The 26,448-nt window shown below is 41.5% G+C and overlaps 1 protein-coding gene across 4 annotated transcripts in view; it reads right to left on the bottom strand.

Moving 5' to 3' along the window:
* ULK4 (unc-51 like kinase 4) overlaps window positions 1-26,448 on the bottom strand; it is a 711,191-nt gene that overhangs the window by 672,263 nt on the left and 12,480 nt on the right. For all 4 annotated transcript variants that reach the window (XR_003309577.1, XM_023231716.3, XM_026454879.1 and 1 more), the window contains 3 exons: window positions 15,040-15,139; window positions 12,780-12,919; window positions 8,811-8,973 (listed from right to left, as the gene is read on the bottom strand). Coding sequence is in view for 3 of the 4 variants with exons in the window: in XM_023231716.3 (XP_023087484.1) it covers window positions 8,811-8,973; window positions 12,780-12,919; window positions 15,040-15,139 (403 nt within the window). In the remaining variant the exon portion in view is untranslated. The remainder of the gene's footprint in view (window positions 1-8,810; window positions 8,974-12,779; window positions 12,920-15,039; window positions 15,140-26,448) is intronic.

The raw sequence follows: 26,448 nt of genomic DNA, 5'->3' as shown, positions 1-26,448 counted from the left end.
CCAAGATCATGCCACTGTTCTCCAGCTTGTGTAACAAAGCAAGACTGTCTCAAAAAAATAAATCTATGAGGGCTGGGCGCAGTGGCTCACGCCTGTAATGCCAGCACTTTGGGAGGCCAAGGTGGGCGGATCATAGGTCAGGAGATTGAGTCTTGGCTAACACAGTGAAATCCTGTCTCTACTAAAAAAAAATACAAAAAATTAGCCAGGCGTGGTGGCGGGCGCCTGTAGTCCCAGCTACTCGGGAGGCTGAGGCAGGAGAAAGGCGTGAACCCAGGAGGCAGAGCTTGCAGTGAGCCGAGATCACGCCACTGCACTCCAGCCTGGGCAACAGAGCGAGACTCCATCTCAAAAAATAAATAAATAAGTGTGGAATTAACAAATCAATGCACTAATGAACAATGGAATTAAAGTCCCTGGGTTCACACTCAAATGGGTAGAAAACAAATACCCAAAACAGTATATTATTACATGGTAAGTTAAATGGTTTATACACAAAATATTATGAAAGTTATAAAAGAAAACACTTAAGTATTCAGTCTGATAAAATCCTGCCATCCAGACAGACAAAGAAGGAAGTCTTTCTCAAGAAAGCTGAAGCGGGACAGGTGTGGTGGCTCATGCCTATAATCCCAGCATTTTGGCGGGCTGAGGCAGGCAGATCACCTGAAGTCGGGAGTTTGAGACTAGCCTGACCAATATGGAGAAACCCGGTCTCTACTAAAAACACAAAATTAGCTGGGCATTGTGGCGCATGCCTGTAATCCTAGCTACTTGGGAGGCTGAGGCAGGAGAATCACTTGAACCTGGGAGGCAGAGGTTGCAGTGGCTCACGCTTGTAATGCTAGCACTTTGGGAGGCCGAGGCAGGTGAATCACCCAAGGTCCAGCCTGGCCAAGATAGTGAAACCCCGTCTCTATGAAAAATACAAAAAAATTAGCCAGCCATGGTGCCTGTAACCCCAGCTACTCAGAAGGCTGAGGCACGAGAACTATTTGAACTTGGGGAGCAGAGGTTGCATTGAGCCGAGATCACACCATTGCACTCCAGCCTGTAATCCCAGTTACTTGGGAGGCTGAGGCCAGAGAATTGCTTGAACCCGGAGGCAGAGGTTACGGTGAGCTGACATCACACCACTGCACTCCAGCTTGGGCAACAGATCAAGACTCCATCTCAAAACAAACAAAATAAACAAACAAAAAGAATCCCTGAACCAATGTCGACTACCAGCGTGCTCTCAGGAATAGGCCTGCCTTAGTGTCCCCTCCAAGCTTAGTCACTAGCTGGGTACAGTCATGAGAAGTGTGGCCTCTGAACAAAATCACTGATGGATTTCTTCAAGTAGTTGGAGGCCGTGGTCAGTTGTACCTGCAACTGAAGGACAGTGAAGCACAATCTTGTGGGAACAATAAGAACAGAGAGGCAATCCTGGACCAGATCGTGAAACTTGAACCCTAACCTGTAGGTAGGGGATTTTAAATTTGAAACTCTTTTCATAAATCAGCCCAAATTTCTAATTTCTATCAATCAATCAACAACACTGGGCCAAAATTGAGCCTAGTTCGACATAACCCCCATCAATCCCTCTTAAACTGGGCCACATTATTGATTTATATAACTTTTCTGTTCCTGAATTTGGGAACTATGATCCAGCCAACCCCTATCTTTACACGGGAAATTAAAACTCCTAGCAGCTATGTGACACTACTCTGAAGGTTACAAAGAAGCAAAGACAGAACTAGAATCCAGATGTCCTTATTAGAAGCTCTTTTCAATATTACTTTTATGCAGCCTAACCAAACTGTTTGCCCTAACATCAGCATCAATGTTAACAGATTCTTCATGACTGTACACCACCACTGACCAATCACCAACCCGATCACAGTACCCAACTAGTCAAATATGTCAAAAGGTAGCGTGATTTTTTCATGTGCCTTGTTCATCACCACACTTAGACTGTGAATTCTCCAAGTCTCCAGGAAAACAGAAGTGGTTTTACACTCTATTTTTATCTTAATGCCACAGGGATGTGAAGGTTAACTGCCTATGAAGTACCTGATCCCCAAAGGTCAGGGCTAATTCTGCCCTGCTGGTTACGAAAGTATCCTCTACCCTTGGCCAAATAGACTAACCTGCCCCATCATAGAAATTGTTCTTAGATTAAGTTCAGAAGTACGCATCACTGCTAGAACGTCTGACGTATTTCTCCACAACACAGCTCTCTTCCCCTTACTAAATATGCATTTATACTAAAATATACCATTGACCTTGTTTTCTATAATAAAATTATACACAATAATTCAGAACTTCATATCCTACTAACATAGACCACAATAGTCATTTTCATAGAATACTGATAATTCTATGGAATGCAATTTGAGGACATTAAAAGCCTTCTTCTTGGGCATGAAATCTTACCACATACAAGCCTGGCCCTGAAAGTTTAATTTCCTTTAGTCCTATTTATGGGGCCTATGATTAACCTGCTGCTCCCCATCCTCTTCCCTCATCCCTGGGCCACATGACTACCAAGTCCAAGGATGTCTGCCACCCTCTCGCATCATGCCCTTTCCTACAACTGGCACCAAACTCAGCTGACAGCACGATGAGTATCACAGAGCTTCAATGGCCCAAAGTCTCAAGTACCTGAACATGGAACCTGAGGAGGAAAGATCTTTAGCACTTCCCCCAAAAGGCATAAGAAACATTACTTCAGACTCCCCCCTCAAGTATAGCAATTTTAACACCCCCAGCCCCATCTCACATGCCAAGAATACACCCTAGAAATTTGCTTCAGGGATGCTGGCAAGATAGCTGAATAGGACCAGCTCCAGTCTGCAGCTCTCAGTGAGATCAATGCAGAAGGCAGGTGATTTCTGCATTTCCAACTGAGGTACCCAGTTCATCTCATTACGACTGGTTGGACAGTGGGTGCAGCCCACAGAGGGCAAGCTAAAGCAGGGTGGGGCGTTGCCTCACCCGGGAAGCGCTAGGGGTCAGGCAACTCCCTCTTCTAGCCAAGGGAAGCCATGAGGGATTGTGCCGTGAGGAACAGTACACTCCAGCCCACATACTGTACTTTTCCAGTGGTCTTCCCAACCCACAGACCAGGAGATTCCCTCTGGTGCCTACGCCACCAGGGCCCTGGGTTTCAAGCACAAAACTGGGCGGCCATTTGGGCAGACACCAACTAGGTGCAGGAGTTTTTTTTCATACTCCAGTGGCACCTGGAAGGCCAGAGAGACACAGGACCAATCACTCCTCTGGAAAGGGGGCTGAAGCCAGGGAGTCATGTGGTTTGGCTCAGCAGGTCCCACCCCCACAGAGCCCAATAAGCTAAGATCCACTGGCTTGAAATTCTCGCTGCCAGCGCAGCAGTCTGAAGTCCACCTGGGATGCTCAAGCTTGGTGCAGGGAGGGGCATCCACCATTGCTGAGGCTTAAGTAGGCGGTTTTACCCTCACGGTGTAAACAAAACCACATGGACGTTCGAACTAGGTGGAGTCCGCTGTGGCCGGACTGCCTCTCCAGATTCCTCCTCTCTGGGCAGCGCATCTGTAGCAGCCCCAGTCAGATGCTTATACAGAAAACCGCCATCTCCCTGGGACAGAGCACCTGGGGCAAGGGAAGGTTGTGGGAGCAGGCTCAGTAGACTTAAACGTCCCTGCCTGATGGCTCTGAAGAAAGCAGCGGATCTCCCAGCACAGCATTCAAGCTCTGCTAAAGGTCAGACCGCCTCCTCAAGTGGGTCCCTGACCCTCAAGTCTCCTAATTGAGAGATACCTCCCAGTAGGGGCCGGCAGACACCTCACACAGGAGAGCTCCAGCTGGCATCTGGCAGGTGCCCCTCCAGGACAAAGCTTCCAGAGGAAGGAACAGGCAGCAATCTTTGCTGTTCTGTAGCCTCTGCTGGTGATACCCAGGCAAACACGGTCTGGAGTGAACCTTCAGTAAACTCCAGCAGATCTGAAGCAGAGAGACCTGACTGGTAGAAGGAAAACTAACAAACAGAAAGGAATAGCATCAATATCAACAAAAAGGATATCCACTCAGAGACCCCATCCAAAGGTCACCAACATCAAACACCAAAGGTAGATAAATCCACGAAGATGGAGAGAAACCAGCGCAAAAAGGCTGAGAATTGCAAAAACCAGAACTCCTCTTCTCCTCCAAATGATCACAACTCCTCACCAGCAAGGGAACAAAACTGGATAGAGAATGAGTTTGACAAATGGACAGAAGTAGGCTACAGAAGGTGGGTAATAACAAACTCCTCCAAGCTAAAGGAGTATGTTCTAACCCAATGCAAGGAAGATAAGAACCTTGAAAAACGGTAACAGGAATTGCTAACTAGAATAGCCAGTTTAGAGAAGAACATAAATGACTTGATGGAGCTGAAAAACAGCATCAGAACTTCATGAAGCATACACAAGTTATCAATAGCTGAATCGATCAAGTAGAAGAAAGGACATCAGAAATTGAAGATCAACTTAATGAAATAAAGCGAAAAGACAAGGTTAGAGAAAAAAGAATGAAAAGGAACAAACAAAGCCTCCAAGAAATATGGGACTATGTGAAAGACCAAATCTACATTTGATTGATGTACCTGAAAGTGACAGAGAGGATGGAACCAAGTTGGAAAACACACTTCAGGATATTATCCAGGAGAACTTCCCCAACCTAGCAAGACAGGCAAACACTCAAATTCAGGAAATACAGAGAACACTGCAAATATACTCCTCAAGAAGAGCAACCCCAAGACACATAATTGTCAGATTCACCAAGGTTAAAATGATGGAAAAGGCCAGGCGCAATGGCTCACGCCTGTAGTCTCAGCACTTTGGGAGGCCAAGGCGGGTGGATCATGAGGTCAGGAGATCGAGACCATCCTGGCTAATACAGTGAAACCCCGTCTCTAGTAAAAATACAAAAAATTAGCTGGGCATGGTGGTGGGCGCCTGTAGTCCCAGCTACTCTGGAGGCTGAGGCAGGAGAATGGCATGAACCCAGGAGGCAGAGCTTACTGTGAGCTGAGATCACGCCACTGCACTCCAGCTTGGGCGACAGAGCGAGACTCCGTCTCAAAAAAAAAAAGAAAAGAAAAAAGAACTAGAGAAGAACAAACAAATTCAAAAACTAGCAGAAGACAAGAAATAACTAATTTCAGAGCAGAACTGAAGGAGATGAAGACACAAAAAACCCTTCAAAAAAAATCAATGAATCTAGGAGCGGTTTTTTTTTAATGATCAACAAAATAGATCACTAGCAAAACTAATAAAGAAGAAAAAAGAAACAAAGAGATGCAATAAAAAATGATAAAGGAGATATTACCACTGATCCCACAGAAATACAAGCTACCATCAGAGAATACTGTGAACACCTCTACACCAATAAACTAGAAAATCTAGAAGAAATGGATAAATTCCTGGACATACACATGCTCCCACATCTAAACCAGGAAGAAGTCGAATCCCTGAATAGACCAATAATAAGTTCTGAAATTGAAGCAGTAATTAACAGCCTACCAATCAAAAAAAGTCCAGGACCAGACGGATTCACAGCCGAATCCTACAGGAGGTACAAAGAAGGGCTGATAACATTCCTTCTGAAACTATTCCAAACAATAGAAAAAGAGGGAATCCTCCCTAACTCATCTTATGAGGCCAGGATCATCCTGATACCAAAGCCGGGCAGAGATACACCAACAACAACAACAAAAACTTTCCGGCCAATATCCCTGATAAACATCGATGCGAAAATCCTGAATAAAATACTGGCAAACCGAATCCAGCACCATATCAAAAAGCCTATCCATCATGATCAAGTCAGCTTTATCCCTGGGATGCAGGGCTGGTTCAACATACACAAATCAATAAACGTAATCCATCACATAAACAAAACCAATGACAAAAACCACATGATTATCTCAATAGATGCAGAAAAGGTCTTCGACAAAATTCAACACCCTTTCATGCTAAAAACTCTCAACAAACTAGGTATCGATGGAACGTATCTCAAAATAATAAGAGTTATTTATGACAAACCCACAGGCAATATCATACTGAATGGACAAAAACGGGAAGCATTCTGTTTGAAATCCGGCACAAGACAAGGATGCCCTCTCTCACCACTCCTATTCAACATAGTATCAGAAGTTCTGGCCAGGGCAATCAGGCAAGAGAAAGAAATCAAGGGTATTCAAACAGGTAGAGAGGGAGTCAAATTGTCTCTGTTTGCAGATGACATGATTGTATATTTAGAAAATTCCATCATCTCAGCCCAAAATCTCCTAAAGCTGATAAGCAACTTCAGCAAAGTCTCAGGATACAAAATCAATGTGCAAAAATCACAAGCATTCCTATACACCAATAATAAACAAAGAGTCAAATTATGAATGAACTCCCATTCACAATCGCTACCAAGAGAATAAAATACCTTGGAATACAACTTAGAAGGGAAGTGAAGGACCTCTTCAAGGAGAACTACAAACCTCTGCTCAAGGAAATAAAAGAGGACACAAACAAATGGAAAAACATTCCATCCTCATGGATAGAAAGAATCAATATCATGAAAATGGCCATGTTGCCCAAAGTAATTTATAGATTCAGGGCTATCCCCATCAAGCTACCATTGACTTTCTTCACAGAATTGGAAAAAAACTATTTTAAATTTTATATGGAAACAAAAAAGAGTCCACATAGCCAAGAAAATCCTAAGCAAAAAGAACAAAACTGGAGGTATCACACTACCTAACCTCAAACTATACTACAAGGCCACAGTAACCAAAACAGCATGGTACTGATACAAAAACAGATATACAGATCAATGGAACAGAACAGAGACCTCAGAATAGATATCTACAACCATGTGATCTTTGACAAACCTGACAAAAACAATCAATGGGGAATGGATTCCCTATTTAATAAATAGTGTTGGGAAAACTGGCTAGCCATATGCTGAAAAATGAAACTGGACCCCTTCCTTTTACCTTACAAAAATTAACTCAAGATGGATTAAAGACTTAAATGTAAGACCTAAAACCATAAAAATTCTAGAAGAAAACCTAGGCAATACCATTCAGGATACAGGCATAGGCAAAGACTTCATGACTAAAACACCAAAAGTAATGGCAGCAAAAGCCAAAATTGACAAATGGGATCTAATTAAACTAAAGAGCTTCTGCACAGCAAAATAAACTAGCATCAGAATGAACAGGCAACCTACAGAATGGTAGAAAATGTCTGCAATCTACCCATCTGACAAAGATCTAATATCCAGAATCTACAAGAAACTTAAACAAATTTACAAAAAAGCAAACAACCCCATCAAAAAGTGGGCAAAGGATATGAACAGACACTCCTCAAAAGAAGACATTTATGCGGCCAACAAACATATGAAAAAAAGCTCATCATCACTGATCATTAGAGAAATGCAAATCAAAACCACAATGAGATACCATCTCACACCAGTCAGAATGGCAATTATTAAAAAGTCAAGAAACAAAAATGCTGGCAAGGCTGTGGAGAAATAGAATGGTTTTGGACTGGTGGTGGGAATGTAGATTGGTTCAACCATTGTGGAGGACAATTCCTCAGGGATCTAGAACCAGAAATACCATTTGACCCAGCGATCCCATGACTGGGTATATACCCAAAGGATTATAAATCATTCTACTATAAAGACACATGCACACGTATGTTTATTGCAGCACTATTCACAATAGCAAAGACATGGAACCAACCCAAATGCCTATCAATGATAGACTGGATAAAGAAAATGTGGCACATATACACCATGGAATACTATGCAGCCATAAAAAAGGATGAGTTCACGTCCTTTGCAGGGACATGGATAAAACTGGAAACCATCATTCTCAGCAAACTAACACAAGAACAGAAAACCAAACACCACGTGTTCTCATTCGTAAGTGGGAGCTGAACAATGAGAACACATGGACACAGGGAGGGGAACATCACATACCAGGGCCTGTCAGGGGGGTGGGGGGCTAAAGGAGGGATAGCATTAGGAAAAATACCTAATGTAGATGATGGCTTGATGGGTGCAGCAAACCACCATGGCATGTGTATACCTATGTAACAAACCTGCACATTCTGCACATGTACCCCAGAACTTAAATTTAAAAAAAAAAAAAGAGAGCCAGGTGCGATGGCTCAAGGCTGTAATCCCAGCACTTTGGGAGGCCGAGACGGGCGGATCACGAGGTCAGGAGATCGAGACCATCCTGGCTAACACGGTGAAACCCCATCTCTACTAAAAAAAATACAAAAAACTAGCTGGGCGAGGTGGCGGGCGCCTGTAGTCCCAGCTACTCCCGAGGCTGAGGCAGGAGAATGGCGTAAACCCGGGAGGCGGAGCTTGCAGTGAGCTGAGATCCGGCCACTGCACTCCAGCCTGGGCGACAGAGCGAGACTCCGTCTCAAAAAAAAAAAAAAAAGAAAGAAATATGTTTCAACTGCAGAATATCATTCACTCAACTAATTTCTATTGAACCACTAATGTGGCAGGCACCATTCCCCTCCTATGTGCTAATGAATGCTCAGTAAAACATAAAGCTGAGGACGAAATACACGCTTTGTTAAGGTTCCCCAGGCCTTACAGAGTAGATCCACATTGAATACTTTAGGCCACAGACAAAGTCATTCCTATGTCCAGACTATGTCTGCTGGTCATTACCATTTTCAATATGTTATGTGAGTGGCACAACAAAAGACTGACATTGTCTCCTAAACACAGGATTTGCATGGTCCACAACTAGAGTTACGATCTTTAAGCTTTCCAGGTCCACATACCTTTGACTCTACTTTTCATGCTTTTCTTCAGGACATTTTCCCCACTGTCACCTCCTCCTTCCTCTGCTGCCACCAAAGCAAAGAACTCTTCCAAATTTTCACCTTCCACTTTTGCCAAGCAAAAGTTGCTAAACTTTAGTGTGCCAGGCCCTTCCAAGAGTATCTATGAAGATCAAATAAATGTTTTCAGAAGAAAAATAAACTTAATTTGTACATATATCAGTACTTCTTACAATTGCACTAAAGAACTTTTGAGCATTGCTATTCTCCATCAGAACTCAGAAAAATAAATGTTTATAATTTTTTAAAAAGCTAAAGAAAAACAAATCCAACTTTTTAATAATCAAATACAAAATTAAATTGTTCATTCTCAGATGTATATAATGAACTCATCATATAACCAAAGTGGAAAACTTCAGGTTTGGGGAAAGATAAGTAATGATGAAAATAAAACAATCTGCACTTGCCAAGCCTCAGTGTCAGCTATAACAGGATTTGAAAACCTAGCTGTCTGAGGTGTTTATTCAAGTGAGGAAGCACAATGCAGAGTTAAGATTAAAGTTGGAGATCTGGATTTTACACCCAGGTCCACCATTTACTTGCTGTCTGACCTTGAAGAATGTATTTAACCTTTCTAATCCCCAGTCTCTTCACCTGTAAAATGGGAAAAATAATACCAAACTCTTCAGACTGTTGTAAGGATTAATCGAAGTTATACAAGTAAAGGGTTTGTAACAGTCACTGGCATGTGACAAGTACTCAAGTCTGCTAATATAATTTGTGATTAGAATCTATGGATTGTTGAAAACATGCCAGGAACTACTGTTCTGTTACTTTTATCACTTCCTCTATTAAAAGTATTTCTAGATAAGTACAATGGGTCAGGTGGCTTTGTGGTTTTTCAAGGCTATGTAGGGTCAAGTGCAGTGCCTCACACCTGTAATCCCAGCACTTTGGAAGGCTGAGGCGGGCAGATCACTTGGTGCCAGGAGTTTGAGACCAGCCTGGCCAACATGGTGAAACCCCATCTCTACTCAAAATACAAAAATTAGCTAGGCATGGTGGCGGGCGCCTATAATCCCAGCTACTCAGGAGGCTGAGGCATGAGAATCACTTGAACCTGGGAGGCGGAGGTTGCAGTGAGCCAAGGCTGCGCCACTGCACTCCATTCTACATGACAGTGAGACCCTGTCTCAAAAATATAAAATTAAAATAAAATAAAGGCAATGTGAAGTTAACTCTTAACTTCTAGTCACAAATACATACTAAGGATGTCTGCTGGTCTACAATAGTGGCTTTTAAACTTATGTGAGCATCAGAATCCCCTGGAAGACTTGTTAAAGCACAGACTACCAGTCACTACCCCCAGAGTTTCTGCTTCAACAGGTCTGGGATGGGGCCCATTTCTACCAAATGCCAGGTCAACCTAATGCTGCTGGTCCAGAGGACCACTAGCAGGGATCAGCAAAATTTTTTGTGGTTGGTAAAGAGCCAGCTAATAAATATTTTAGACTTTATGAGCCATACAGTCTTTTATACTTCAATGTCATTTCATTTTAATGGAATCTCATACTTCAAATCTGTTGTTGCACAACGGTATCCACTGACATTACATAAACCAAAGGTCGTGGCTGTGTTCCAGTGAAAGTTTACTTACAAAAATAGGAATCCTGCCCAACCTTTGCTAACCCCTGTTCTAGAACACAGGTTTAGGTTACAAAGCAGCCTGAATTTTTCAGATCGTAACAGCTGATAATAAATCTCATTAAACAACTCCCGTATAGATATCAGCAAACTACAGCCTCTGGGACAAACCCTGGCCACTGCCTTGTATAGCTATGAACCAAGAGTGTTGGATTTAGGGAAAAAAAAAAAAAACCTATCTGAAAACTGCCACACCAAAAAAAGGTAATTAAAAAAAAAGGGGGGGGGGGGGGGGTGGTTTGGCCAGGCATGGTAGCTCACACCTGTAATCCCAGCACTTTGGGAAGCCAAGGCAGTAGGATCACCTGAGGTCAGGAGTTTGAGACCAGCCTGGCCAACATGGTGAAACCCTATCTCTACTAAAAATACAAAAATTTGCCACACACCTGCAGTCCCAGCTACTCGAGAGGCCGAGGCAGGAGAATTGCTTGAACCCAGGATGTGGAGTGTGCATGAGTTGAGATCACACCACTGCACTCCAGCCTGGGCAACAGAGTGAAACTGTGTCTCAAAAAAATTAAAATAAAATAAAATAATTTTTGATGTGGTTTTTATATTTCTAAATGGTTAGGAAAAAAATCAAAATAATATTTCTAGACATGCAACAATGAATTATATGAAATTCACATTTCCATATCCACAAATGAAGTTATTGAAATGCAGCCACATCCAGGTACTTACAAATTATCTACAGCTGCTCTCAGCACTACAATGACAGTTGAGTAGCTAGAGACTTGAGGCACATATGTGAATATTTCAAACAAGAACTGCTATTCATTATACAGGACTTTATGGAGTTTTCTTTTTTAGGTTTAATTATCTTCTCATACAGATGGCCCGCAAAAATAAAATTCTTAAATGAAATATTCAGCTTTTTATTTCCTTGGCATATACTAAAGAAAAAGTAAAAACTCAGACCAGTAATATGTACAGTTCCTCAGGGTATGTACTTATAAAGACAATAATTGACGTCAACATGAGCACACTACTTACCAAAAAGTATCCTAGAAACTTAACCTAAATATAATAGGTAATCCTCACAAATATGTTGAAAAATCTATCTCCATGTGACAAAGAAACTAAGGCAAAGAGAAGCAGGGTAACTTGTCCGGATTCACACGGCTTCTAAGTGTTAGTGTTGATGGCAACTCAGAAACCACGTAGGTTTCATGACTCTACTATACTGAAGCACATTTAGTTGTGGATAATTTTACCAAAAGAGAAAATATTTGATCCATAATATCAGAAATCATACATATATAGCCAAGAATGCCACTATCAACTAAAACAATGGTTCATAAATGTGTATGATGACTTAAGAGTTAAGAGGGCCTTATCTTATAGACATATTGGGTTCAACATTTACAATGTAGGTTAGTAGCATTAAGTGATTACTCAAAGAGCTCTGAAAAGGAGACTTCACATTCAAAAAGCAACTTAGGTAGCTAAAATACAGTACTATATATTTCCTTTCATTTCTTTCTTTTTTTTTTTTTTTTTTTTTTTCCTGAAACGGAATCTCGCTGGAATCCCAGGCTGGAATACAGTGGCGTGACCTCAGCTCACTGCAACCTGCGCCTTCTGGGTGCAAGCAATTCTCCCTGCCTTGGCCTCTCAAGTAGCTGGAATTACAGGTGACCACCACCATACCCAGCTATTTTTTGTGTTTTCATTTTTTATTTTTTTATTTTTTTAAAACAGAGTCTTGCTCTGTCACTAGGCTGCAGTGCAGTGGTGCAATCTCGGGTCACTGCAACCTCCGCCTCCCGGGTTCAAGCAATTCTCCTGCCTCAGCCTCTCGAATAGTTGGGACTACAGGAGTGCGCCACCACACCCAGCTAATTTTTGTATTTTTTGTTTGTTTGTTTGTTTTTAGTTGAGATGGGGTTTCACCATGTTGGCCAGGATGGTCTCAATCTCTTGACCTCGTGATCTGCCCACCTCAGCCTCCCAACATGCTGGGATTACAGGCAAGAGCCACCGCACCCGGCCTTTTGTGTTTTTAGAAGAGATGAGGTTTCGCTATGTTGGCCAGGCTGGTCTCGAACTCCTAACCTCAAGTGATCCGCCCGCCTCGGCCTCCCAAAGTGCTGGGATTATAGGCATGAGCCACCTGTGCCCTGTATCCTTTTATTTTAAAAAAAGATTAACTAAAATTTCAAGATGTTCTATACCAAAATTTTATCTAAAAATAAAAACATCTTTGAGAAAGCACTCTAAATTGAGACAGAAGCAGTTAGAAAATCAAAAACTTTCATGAATTACCTTCCCAGGAGAAATGTCACAGAAGAGAATGCCAAGTTTGTGAAGATGATGTAATCCAGTAATCAGGTCAATCCCAAATTCTCTCACAACATCTTCTGGGAGGTTTTCATCTTGAGCAATAACTGTTTTTAAGGAACCACCTGCAAGAAGTTGATTAAAATCACCCCTTTCAACCCCCTACCATCACAGAGTACCCGAGAGGTTCCATGCTGACAGATACGAACACTGAAAAATGATCAAGACAGTAAACCCTCACAGTCTGGTCGAGGAACACACATGTGAGTGAATACAGTGGCCCAAGCACTGCAACAGAAGTCTATGCCCAAGCACCAGAGACAGATTCAGGAAAGTGCCTGCTCCCTGTGGATGAATGGTGAGAGGCAAGCAGGTAAGATGAAAGGATAATTACCCTAACAGCTGCAAATACTAATGGTAAATACCCCAAAACTGTGCACTTAAATCATATTATGCAAAGTATACTCTCGTTTACTGTTGTGCTGTCAAGTCACATTCTGCAAAGTACTGCATGGCAAAAAAGACTATGCCTTTCCTTAGCAGATAATCACAACCCTTAGCATGTGCCATTAATGAAATAAAAGGCCAAAGTCAGGCACATTGAGAATCCCATTGCTATATTCTTCCAAGGTCCCAGTTACTTCTCTACCATCTAAGTGCCAGAAACAACTTTTTTTTTTAAGGGTCAAGATTACAATAGCCAATCCATCAACAGATGAATGGATAAAGAAAATATGGTACATATATACAAGGGAGTACTATTCAGCCATAAAAGAGAGATTTTGTCATTTGCAACAACATGGTTGGAACTGGAGGTCATTATATTAAGTGAAATAAGCCAGGCACAGAAAGACAAACGTTGCATGTCCTCGCTCATTTGTGGGAGCTGAAAATTAAAACAATTGAAATCATGGAGATAGAGAACAGAAGAATGACTACCAGAGGTTGGGAAGAGTAGTGGGGAGGTGGCAGGGAGTGGGGATGGTTAATGGGTGAAAATAAATAGTAAGAATGAATAAGAACTAGTACTTGATAATACAACAGGTAGCTAAAGTCAATAACAATTTAACTGTACATTTTAAAATAACTAAAAGAATATAATTGGATTGTAACACAAAGGATAAATGCTTGAGGAAATGGACACCCCATTTACCCTGATGTGCTTATTACACACTGCATGCCTGTACCAACTATCTCATGTACCCCATAGATATTAATATACACACCTACTATATATCTACACAAATTAAAAATTAATACAACAGCCAAATTCAGAAAAAGTAAAGTCTCTGCTGGCATTGGAAAGTTGAATATGAATTACTATGATGAAGGGAAGAGGTATTTGGGGTTTTATTTTGTTTTGGTGGGTGAGGGGCCGTTACAGACGTAGGCATGTTTTCCAGTTAGGATACTACATCTGGTCAGCTGAAGCCAAAAACTAATTCTAGGACTATCTCTTGATAACCTTATCTATGGAAGTAATTCAACCATAATTCTGTCCTATTGATTCAGAAAAATAAAATCAAGTAAGTTATTAATCCAAATTACTTAAGTTTTGTAAATTCTGTGTCAATATGATAAGTTAGATTCACAAAGCTAGTAATAATTATATCAATATTCAGTTATCCTTTATTGTTACTCAATGTATAAACAGAAGTACACTAACAGTAGTTAATAGTAGTACTTAGTAGTGGTTATTACATTTTTTTCCCTGTTAAACTCTTAAAATTTTGAAACTAAAAGCCCAGATAATATGTATTTAGTCACCTTTCTCCCTGTATATAGTCCTAGAAAGCTGTATGAAGGAATAGCTATAATTTGTTATCTCTAATTATTTGTTGATCTCTGTACTTTTTCACATTGCTTAAAATTTTAGGAGGTACAGTATGCTTTTCACAAAAACAAAAAGATACTTTATAAATGTATTAGCTAATTAATAGCTAGTCAACCTAAAATGTTCGTTTTTATTCCTTGGGAAAATATTTTTGATAAATTAATCACCACTTTAAAACATTTCTAAATTTTTATGTATGTAATGTAATAATATACCAAAGTAAACTCAACCCGGAATTGAATTTACATAATTCTTTTTCCCAAACATCTTTGCTCTTCACCCTTCCCTAATACCCACAGAACAATAGATTTTCAAGTTAACATAGTAAATAACATCAAAAGTAACAAAACTTACAGCATGTTTTTTTTTTCAATATTATATTCATAGCACTTTTTACCTACTCTTTCGTACCTGTGCAGAGTTCCACCACTAGCCAGAGGTGATTGCTGGTTTCATACCATTCATGAAAAGTTACAATATTCTTGTGTTTAATTTCATGGGTGAGACGGACCTATAAAAACACAGAGCATTCACTCTAAAAAGAAATTCCTAAAACTCTTATATCTACTGAGAAAAACCTAAATATACAATTGGTAAGTGGATAAGAAAATGGTGACATTTATTTGGTGGAGTTCTATACAGATATTAGAAATCATGGTTATGAGGGCTAGTTACACAGAAAAACACTACCTTTAAAATAAACTTTTTTGGCCATGCACGGTGGCTCACACCTGTAACAATCCGGCACTTTGGGAGGCAGAAGTAGGCGGATGACTTGAGGTCAGGAGTTCAAGAGCAGCCTGACCAACATGGTGAAACCCCGTCTCTACTAAAAATACAAAAATCAGTTGGGCGTGATGGCACACGCCATTCAGTAGCCTGAAATTCAAGCTACTCGGGAGACTAAGGCAGGAAAATTGCTTGAACTCAGAAGGCAGAAGTTGCAGTGTGCCGAGATGGCGTCACTGCACTCCAGCCTGGGTGACAGAGCAAGACTCCATCTCTAAATAAATAAATAAATAAATTTTTTAAAACTTGTGTAATACTCTTTTGCATGTCTCTGTAAATACAAATTTGCAAAAGAATTATTTATAGAAAAATGACCAGAAGATATTCATCAACATAGCTACTGTTATTTATGAAACTGCTGGTGTTTTTTAATTCTATTTTTCTCTCATTTTCTATTGGCTATACTAATACACACTACTTTCATAGCCAAGAAAGAAAAAACAATTTTAAAGGGAAAAAAATTTCTGCTAAGTAAACATAACCTACCTACTCAATAATACAATAGTTAACTAAGTTGTATTATCAACTGCCAAAATACTGTCAACATTAAAATGTATACTTAATTTTATTACATAGAGGAATGAGTGTTATAATATTAATTGAGAAGGGCAAAAAACAAAATTATACCACGACTAAACCATTAAAGAACAAACTCAGAAACTAGAAGGAAACAAACCAAGACATGAGCAATGATTATCTTCTTTTTTTTTTTTTTTTTTTGAGAAGGAGTCTTGCTCTGTCATCCAGGCTGGAGTACGGTGGTGCGATCTCGGCTCACTGCAATCTCTGCCTCCCAGGTTCAAGGTGCGATCTCGGCTCACTGCAATCTCTGCCTCCCAGGTTCAAGCAATTCTCTGCCTCAGCCTCCCAAGTAGCTGGGATTACAGGTACACACCACCATGCCCAGCTAATTTTTGTATTTTTAGTAGAGATGGGGTTTCACCATGTTGGTCAGGCTGGTCATGAACTCCTGACTTCAAGTGATGCACCCGCCTTGGCCTCCCACAGTGCTGGGATTACAGGTGTGAGCCACTGTGCCCGGTCAACCAATGATTATCTTTAGGTGATAGGACAATTGCCCTTTTCTCTTCTATTCATTTTTCCCTATTGTCCAAGTTTCTACAGTGAAATTGTATTTTTTTTTTTAATTTTTAAAAGAACTCTCAGAAGGATTCTACAATCTACTTTTAAAAATATTCCTGGTCTGGCCAGGTGTGGTGGTTCACGCCTGTAATTCCAGCACTTTGGGAGGCCAAGGCGGGCAGATCACAAGGTCAGGAGATAGAGACCATCCTGGCTAACATGGTGAAACCCTGTCTCTACTAAAAATAAAAAAAATCAGCCTGGCATGGTGGCGTGCACATGTAGTCCCAGCTCCTCTGGAGGCTGAAGCAGGAAAATGGCGTGAACCCGGGAGGCAGAGCTTGCAGTGAGCTGAGATCGTGCCACTGCACCCCAGTCTGGGCAACAGAGCAAGACTCCGTCTCAAAAAAAAAAAAAAAAAAAAAAGCAATTCCTGGTCAGTGGCAGTGGCTCACGCCTGTAATCCCAACACTTTAGGAGGCCAAGGCAGGAGGATCACTTGAGCCAGGGGTCCCCAACTCCTGGGCTGTGGACTGGTCCAGGTCCATGGCCTGTTACGAACCAGGCCAGACAGCAGCAGGTGAACAGTCAGCAAGCAAGCATTACTGCTTGAGCTTGCCTCCTGTCAGCGCAGCAGCAGCATTAGATTCTCACAGAAGTGCAAACGCTATTGTAAACTGCGCATGGGAGGGATCTAGGCTGCGCACTCCTTATGAGAATCTAATGTCTGATGATCTGAAGTGGAACAGTTTCATCCCGAAACAATCCCCACCCCATGAAAAAACTGTCTTCCACAAAACCAGTCCCTGGTGTCAAAAAAAATGTGGGGACCAGTGCCACAGTTTTATATATATATATAAAAACATATATATAAACATAGAAATTGACCCTTCTAGTTTTAAAGCTTGAAACTTATATCTGTTTTATTTGAACTCCTTCCTCAGGAAAGGACCCCCAAGCCTCTGAAAAAGTATCAAGGAACTGAAGCTCACCAGATCACCACATCCAGCCATGAGGCGCCAGGCCCCTGAGTCATTATGATTGCTTCCTTTCACCTCCAAAGGTCTGTTTTCCCACACGATGCTACATTTCTTTCCTGTTATATGAACCCCTAATTTTAGTCAGTCAAGGAGATTGGTTTTGAGACTGAGCTCCCATCTCCTTGGCAGCAGCACCTGATTAAAGCCTTCTTGACTGGCAATAGGTGTCATCTCAGTGATTGGTTTTCTGTGTGGAAAACAGCAGGTACTAGACCAAACCCCTGGTGTTTCAGTAACAGTTTTAACACAAGCCTGGGCAATATAGCAAGATCTCATCTTCACTAAAAAATTTTTTTAATTAGCCAGGCATGGTGATGCAAACCTGTAGTCCCAGCTACTCAGGACACTGAGGCAGGAGGATAGCTGGAGCCTGGGAGTTCAAGGCTGCAGTGAACTGTGTTGCACCACTGCACTCCAGCCTGGGCAAGACAGCAAGACCCCACCTCCAAAAAAAAAAATTGAAACATTCTTACTTATTTTCTGTTTGATAAGTATTAAAAAAAAAAAAAAAAAAGAGAGAGACATCCTAGATGAATCCTAATGTCATCAATTCACCCTATTGCAAAAGATATCTTTACAATAAGCACACTGATCTTAAAAATGTACATTTCTGTCAGATCATAAGAATACTCAAGCATAAAAAACAAATAATAAAGACGCAAAAGCCTATCTGTTAAAAAATACTAAGTTGTTCTGGAGATTTTGCTTTCTCCTTCTAAAATTCCACTAAATATGAAAAATAAAACCACAAAAATGTGTGCATTACTACTAGCAAACCATCAAGATCCAAAATGGCTGACAACTAACAAAGTGCTTTCAATCGTGTTCTTTTTTTTTTTTTTTTTGAAACAAGGTCTCACTCTATACCCAGGCTGGAGCACAGTGGCACAATCATGGCTCACTGTAGCCTTCATCTACTGGGCTCAAGGGATCCTCCTCCTCCCTCAGCCTCCAGAGTAGTGGGGACCACAGTTGCACCACTACATTCGATTGACTTTTTTGATTTTTTGCAGACACAGGGTCTCACTTTGTTGCCCCAATTGGTCTTGAACTCCTGGGTTCAACCAATCCTCCCACCTCAGCCTCCCAAAGTGCTGGGATTACAGGTATGAGTCACTGTGCTCAGCTTTAAAACATAAATAAATAAATAAATAAATAAACTTTTTTTTTTTAAGTCACATCCAAATTCTACTACCACTTAACACAAACAGATGAGCCCGTATATACACAGCTCCCCATTTTAAAAATGAGACACTCTGTGAACAACTAGGTGGGCTCATACCGTAGCACAATTAGAGGAAAATGGATCCACATAACTTAGAAGACAGACGAGTTAAAAAACAGAAAGCAAAGTGACCAAGAGAAAATTTAAGGAGCAACTTGTAAGACACTACAAAACTAAAATTAAAAACTTAGCCAGGCATGGTGGCACATGCCTGTGGTCCCAGCTACTAGGGAGGCTGAGGCAGGAGGATCCCTTGAGCCCAGGAAGTCAAGGCGCAGTGAGCCATGATCACATCACTGCACTCCAGCCTGAGTGACAAAGTGAGACTCTGTCTCAAAAAAAAAAAAAAAAAAAAAAGGAAGAAAGAAAGAAAGAGAAAGAAAGAAACTGAAAAACTAATAAGGCCACCAAAGAATAAGGAAGACCACCTGGTGTCCATGTTTAAGGACTCCCACTGATTCAGGCACAGGAAGGTGGAGGTCCTGATGAAAAATAAATGGGCATGGCAATTACAACAGAATCACCAACAGAATCTGGGCCCCAGCACTTCCTTCCAGCACTCCTCATCATTCAACATACGCCCCATGCCTACTCTTCCAAATGCTGGGCCAAACTGCCTCTCAAAGTCTTGCCCTCCACCTTCACCTCAACCACCTATCTATCCGTGGTTACTCCACAGACCTACAGTGTTCAATGTGGGAGCGATGTGCCACACAGGGCTACTCAGAACTCAAAAAGTGGCTTGTCTGAACTGGGATGTGCTACAGATGTAAAATACACACAGTATTCTGAAGACTTCATACCAAAAAATAATAAACAATATCTCAATAATAGTTTTTACCGGCCAGGTGCAGTGGCTCACGACTGCAAACCCAACACTTTGGGAGGCCGAGGTGGGCAGATCACTTGAGGTCAGGAGTTTGAGACCAGCCTGGCCAACATGGTGAAATCCTGTCTCTACAAAAAATACAAAAATTAGGTGGGCATGGTGGTACATGCCTGAAGTTCCAGGAACTCAGGAGGCTGAGGCAGGAGAATCACTTGAACCCAGAAGGCAGAGGTTGCAGAAAGCCTAGATTGCACCACTGCACTCCAGCCTGGGTGGCAGAGCAAGATTTCATCTCAAATAAATTTTTTTAAAAAATAGTTTTTACCAATTACATGTTGAAATGATCATACATTGTGTACACTGGTTTTAGAAATATATTACCAAAGTTAGGCTGGGCGCGATGGCTCACGCCTGTAATTCCAGCACTTTGGGAGGCTGAGGCAGGTGGATCACAAGGTCAGGAGATCGAGACCATCCTAGCTAACACGGTGAAACTTTGTCTGTACTAAAAATACAAAAAATTAGGCAGGCATGGAGGCGGGCACCTATAGTCCCAGCTACTCAGGAGGCTGAGGCAGGAGAATGGTGTGAACCCGGGAGGCGGAGCTTGCAGTGAGCCGAGATGGTGCCACTGCAAGACTCTGTCTCAAAAAAAAGAAAGGGAGGGAGGGAGGGAGGGAGGGAGGGAGGAAGGAAGGAAGGAAGGAAGGAAGGAAGGAAGGAAGGAAGGAAGGAAATAAATTACCAAAGTTAATTTCACCCATTTGTTTTTTATTTCTCAATGTGGCTACTAAAAAATTCAAAATTAGATTTGTGGCCCCCATTGTATTTTTATTAGATGGTGTTGCTAGACTTTTACTAAAACTGCATTACCACCAAAATCTCTTTCACATATCCTAACCTGTGACCATATACACACACTTTCCAGCTCACTCCCACAAGCATTCCAATTCTAGTTAAACTCAACCAACCCTCCACATACTCTGCAGCTACTCAAGCAGGTAAAGTAGAAGCTCTTCAAGCACATAAAGCAGAAACAAACGGTGCTGCCTGATTTACTTTAAACGTATGATCACAAATCTCAAATGGCCCAAGACAACCTGCTCTTCAAGTGACCATTCACACCTCTTTTTTCCTCTCCTTCCTACCTCCTAACTGATGATTTTGCTTATTTCAGGGAAGGTAGAACCAAACAGAAGAAAACTTTCTCAGGCTCATGGCATGGAGTCTACCAACTTGCATCTTGTACCATACCCCGCCTCCCCTCAATTACCCATGCTCCTTCCAAAAGCCAAAGCCTCCCCCTGTATACATGATCCCAACCCCCCTCAAACTTCACTTACATTATATAACTGTCTGCTCTCCACATTATGCTGAGTATTTTTCCATTGCTATTTTCCATTTCCTATTTTCCATAGACCATTTCCATCAGCATATAAACATGCTGCAATTATTATCCTTATGGAAAAGCTGCTAGTTGCTTACCTAAATCTTTAATAACAGAATTCCTATATGACAAACACAGCCTTGTGCCTGTCCAGAAAAAGATTTCCCCCGCTCCTGCCCAGACAGGGGACACCAACAAGACGTTAACAGGGTCAGTAGCTCAGATTTCCTGGAAAACGCTTAATGGGGTTTATTCAAGGTAACCCCGTGGCATCTCCTTTCTTTCCCTTCCTCCCTGGAAAGCTGACATGGTAACTAAAGCGACAGTGGCCATCCAGCAATTATGAAATGGCCTTGCACATAAGCCAACTTAAATAAGGATAGGAGAGAAGAATGACAAGGAATTGATGACATGGTAGAATCAGTTTGCAAGTGCAGTTTCTTTCACATGAGAGAAAATAAACCACCCGTTTTAAGACATGTAATTTCACAGGAGGATGAGGCAGGAGAATTGCCTGAACCCAGGAGGTGGAGGTTGCAGTGAGCCGAAATCATGCCACTGTACTCCAGTCTGAGTGACAGAGTGAGATCCTTTCTCAAAAAAAAAAAAAAAAAAACCATGTCATTTCAGATCTCAGGAGTCAGAGGTAACTCCTGATAACTTTTTCCATCTCAACCTCCTGTCTCTATCCAGTTATCATCCCATTTCTCTGCTCCTTGATACAGCAAAACTCCTTAAGGATGGCCTCTACCTTCTCCCCCACTCCCTCTTTTTATAAGAAGTGTACTTATTTATTTTTGTAGAGATAGGGTCTTGTTATGTTGCCCAGGCTGGTCTCAAACTCCTGGCCTCAAGCAATCCTCCCACCTCAGCCTCCCAAAACACCAGGATTACAGGAATGAGCCACTAAGCCCGGCTCGCTCCCCCTTAAACATATTCTAATTCCAGCTTTCATCTCCACCACTTTCTGAAACCACTCTCTTCAAGGTTATCAGTGGCTTCTCCATTGCCAAATCCTCAGTTCTCACCTTATTAGCAGCATCTCACACAAGTGGTTTATCTCATCACCGTATACTACTGTCTTTATTTGACCTCTATGACATCCCATGATTTGGCCAATATTTTTAGTTACAGAGAACAGAATCTATTCTGGCTAACAAAAGGACTTATAAGGGGCCTAGATAACTCCAGAATTGATGATGGAAAGTTCCTGAAACAGAATCTAGGCTCAATTTCTGGAAAGAATTCCCAAAACCACACCATAAAACTTAGCCACCAGAGGAGTTCCTATCTCCATCAGAACATTAAGGAATCAAGACTCTGCCATCACAGCTATCACAGCTGTCAGCACCAAAGTGCTGCCTCTGCCACCAGTAGGAAGCCATCACATCCAAACCATACTGCCTCTGCCTCAAGATGTGCTGGCAAATGGATGCCTTGGGGCCTTTACCACTTACATCAGTTTGGAATCCAAGTGTCCTTCTACTGCATCTAATTAATTTCATCACAATCCCACCTAGAACTGTGGTTGCAAAGAGTCTGGAAATTGCAGTTTGTAGCTCCCCAGAGCCTGCAGAGCAGGAGAACATGCCAGAATGGGTGATGAGCAAACCAATCCACAGTTACCCACACTCTCCAGCTCCCCTCCTCTCTCACTGGATGCTCCCTTTCACTCTCCTTTGCTAGGTCTTCTTTCTCCTTATATTTGCTAAATGTTGCAGTGAAGGTCCTGAGTCCTCCTCTATCTTCCCTCACATTGGCCTAATGTCTATATGCTGATGACATATAGTTTTGACACATAAAGATACACAACATTTCCATCCCTCCAGAAAGCACTTTGTGCCCATTTCCAGATGTCTTCCTTAAATTTACATCTCCACCCTGATCAACCCCCTAAACTGCAGACTCAAATACCCAATGTCTTCCAATGTGCACCCAAAATTAAAATGCCCGAATCCATTGTTTCCTAGTCTTTTTTCCCTCAGTGTTATCACCATCCTTCCAGTCATGTAGGCCAAAACCCTAGGATAATCATTGACTTCTCTTTCACACCTCACACCCAATCCACGACCAAAAACGATCATCTGTACTCTACACATGTATTCAGACTCTTCATTCATAGAAAGTCAAAACCAGCAAAATTAACCTGTGGAGTTAGAAGTCAAGATCATGATTACCCTTAGGTGGGAAGAAAGAGACTGGCAGGGGGCAGGAAGGGCATCTAAAATACTGCTCATGTTATTTCTTGATTATGTGTTGGTTTCCCTGGTGTATTTGTTTTATGAAAATTTAAGCATACAATTATGCTTTCCTGTATGTATATTTTACTTCAATAAAAAGATTCACTCAAAATGGAATACATTTTAGTAATCAAGGGATAACTACAATACTTGCAGTAACACAGGTGAATCTCAATAACATCTTAAGGAAAAGAAATGTGACACAAAAAAGTACACACCACAGGAACCCATTTACTTGAGGTTCAAGAACAGGCAAAATAATCTACAACGATAGAAGAACAGTGCTGGGGGCAGTGTTAAAGATGACATCTGGAGAGGTCAGGAAGCACTTTCTGGAGGAATAGACAGACAATTTCTTGATTTGGATGTTACATGACTACATACATTTGTTAAAAGTCATTGAACTATACACTACACTATTCAGGTGTGCCTAAGACCTCAAAGATCCCGTAATCACACTAATGCCTGTATTAGATATTCCTCATTCTCTTGGAATCCAGTACATTTCCCAATAGTACTTGTTCTACTTGGAAAGGCATAAGTTTACCAAGGTAGTGAAATTTTCCCTGGGGTTGTGCTATCCACCCTTATAGCCAGCATTTGTAGTGTGTGTCACAAGTTGTATTCTCATGGTGAGATAGTTTCTCTGCTGTGATCAGGTTTCCCTGTTGCAGTCAAAGGAATAAGTGATTTAATCGGGATAAGTTTTACAGAAGATGGTGGCATTTGTTCTGGATCCTGATAAGCCTAAAAAGTATCACAAAGCTTCTTGTCTGAAAATTTCTCCCACAGTGGCCCTCCTGCAGTCTTTGAAAATTCCCTATTATCCATTCCCCTGAATTAAGCCTTTGACAGATACCAAAATGCTATCAAAATGTGATCACAGAAGGGGATGATACTTCAAGGAAAATGAATTTGTTACATTAGCTAGACACATCATCCAGCAGGGTCCTAAAATGAAGGAATAAGAGACAGGTAAATTATGACACCTGAAAGTGGTTATGAAAAGGTCCAAAGCAAGGGAAAGTACTGAGGAGGACTGTCAACACGACAACTGAGAACAGCCAGTGGGAAGCATGATGGTAAATGCGATATGGAGAAGAGGAGAAAAAAGGCCATGAAGTCAAACTCTTCCTTATATGTAATTTTTTTCTTGGCCTACCCTGCTGGCCTCCTCAACTGGAGAAGGGGCATAGGTACCATGATCCAACAGATCCGAATCAACTGTAGATCAGGATAGCACTGACATCATAGGCAATTGTGAGAAGTGAATGCACCCAGCACAGTGGCTGGAACATATTAGATATACTCAATAAATGGTAGCATATGATGAACTTCTGCAAAGGAAAAGAGTAGAAATGCTTCTGCAATGTATGGGACACAGGAGTTTCCAAGAGCTAAGACCCCTAAAAAGCAGGGACTTGGACAACCATTCGAATGGAGTGTTCATACATGCCTTGATTCCTCTATCTCACCTTTCTTACCAGATCATAAGCTCAAAAGTACAGGATCTGCCTCTGACTGATCATTTCATCCTCTAACACAGCAGACATTCAACAATACGCTTTTGCTGTTGAAGCGAGTGAATGAATCTTGGGAAAGAGCGAGGCTTCCCCAGCCTCTATAAATCAGGAATAAGGCACATAGGAAACAGTGGCCTTTCTATATCCATTAAAATTCTTGCACATGCTGAAACTGCCTTCATCTTCTTTCCCACACATGACCCCACACATCCCTCTTCTCAACTCTCTTCCAGTTCTGGGTATTTTCCTCTCCATCTATGCGTTCTCTATGTATTTCTTGTTCCGGTAGTGACTATGACATAACAGACATCATGAAAGAATATTTAAGCCGGGCACAGTGGCTCCCACCTATCATCCCAGCATTTCAGGAGGCTGAGGTGGGCGGATCACTTGAGGTCAAGAGTTTGATAGCAGCCTGGCCAACATGGTGAAACCCCGCCTCTAATAAAAATACAAAGATTCACTGGGCATGGTAGTGTATACCTGTAATCCCAGCTACTCAGGAGGCTGGGGCAGGAGAATCACTTGCACAGGGGAGGCAGAGGTTGCAGTGAGCCAAGATCACACCACTGCACTCCAGCCTGGATGACAGAGTCTGGACTCTGTCTCAGAAAAAAAGAAAGAGTGTTTATTAAGTGTCAGGCACTATACTAAATATCTTACTATTTAGTGAAAGCTAGATATGTCAACAAAATACCAGCAAATTGAATTCAGCAGTATATTAAAAGGATTATGCACTGTAACCAAGTGGGTTTATTCCTGGAAAACAAAGATGGTCGAACATATGAAAATGTAATATACCACATTATGAAGGGGAAAAAAAAGTATGATCATCTCAATTAATACAGAAAAAGGACTTGACAAAATTCAACAACCTTTAAAAAAAAAAAAAAAAAAAACTCCACAAGCTAGTATAGAAGGAAACTATCTCAACATAATAAAAGTCATATATGAAAAAGCCAAAGCAAACAACATACTCAATGGTGAAAGAGTAAAGCTTTTCCTCCAACATAAAGAAGTAGGCAAGAATGTCTGCCTTCTCCACTTCTAGTCAAAATGGTATAAAAAGTCCTAGCCAGAGCAATTACACAAGAAAAAAAAAGGCATCCAAATTGGAAAGGAAAAAGTAAAATTAACTGTTTGCAGATGGTATGATTGATTTTATATGTAGAAAACCCTAAGGCCAGGCGTGGTGGCTCATGCCTGTAATCTCAGCACTTTGGGAGGCCGAGGTGGGCAAATCACCTGAGGTCAGGAGTTCGAGAGCAGCCTGGCCAACCTAGTGAAACCCCGTCTCTACTAAAAATAAAAAAAAATTAGCCAGGTGTGGTGGTAGGCACCTGAAATCGCAGTTACTTAGGAGGCTGAGGCAGGAGAATCATTTGAACCTGGGAGGCAGAGGTTGCAGTGTGCCAAGATCACGCCACTGAACTCCTGCCTGAGTGATAGACTGAGACTTTGTCTCCAAAAAAAAAAAAAAAAAAAAAAAAACCCTGAAGTTTCCATAAAATAAACTGTCAAAACAAAAACAAATTTTGCAAAGTAAAATACAAAGTCCAGGTCCAACACTCAAAAGATTAGCGGAAATTCCTTTTCTTTTCTTTTTTTTGAGATGGCGTTTCACTCTTGTTGCCCAGGCTGGAGCACAATGGCATGATCTCAGCTCACTGCAACCTCTGCCTTCCAGGTTCACGCGATTCTCCT

Source organism: Piliocolobus tephrosceles, chromosome 2 (assembly GCF_002776525.5).
Source record: "Piliocolobus tephrosceles isolate RC106 chromosome 2, ASM277652v3, whole genome shotgun sequence".
Classification (NCBI taxonomy): domain Eukaryota; kingdom Metazoa; phylum Chordata; class Mammalia; order Primates; family Cercopithecidae; genus Piliocolobus; species Piliocolobus tephrosceles.
This window is presented reverse-complemented; position numbering and strand designations above follow the sequence as displayed.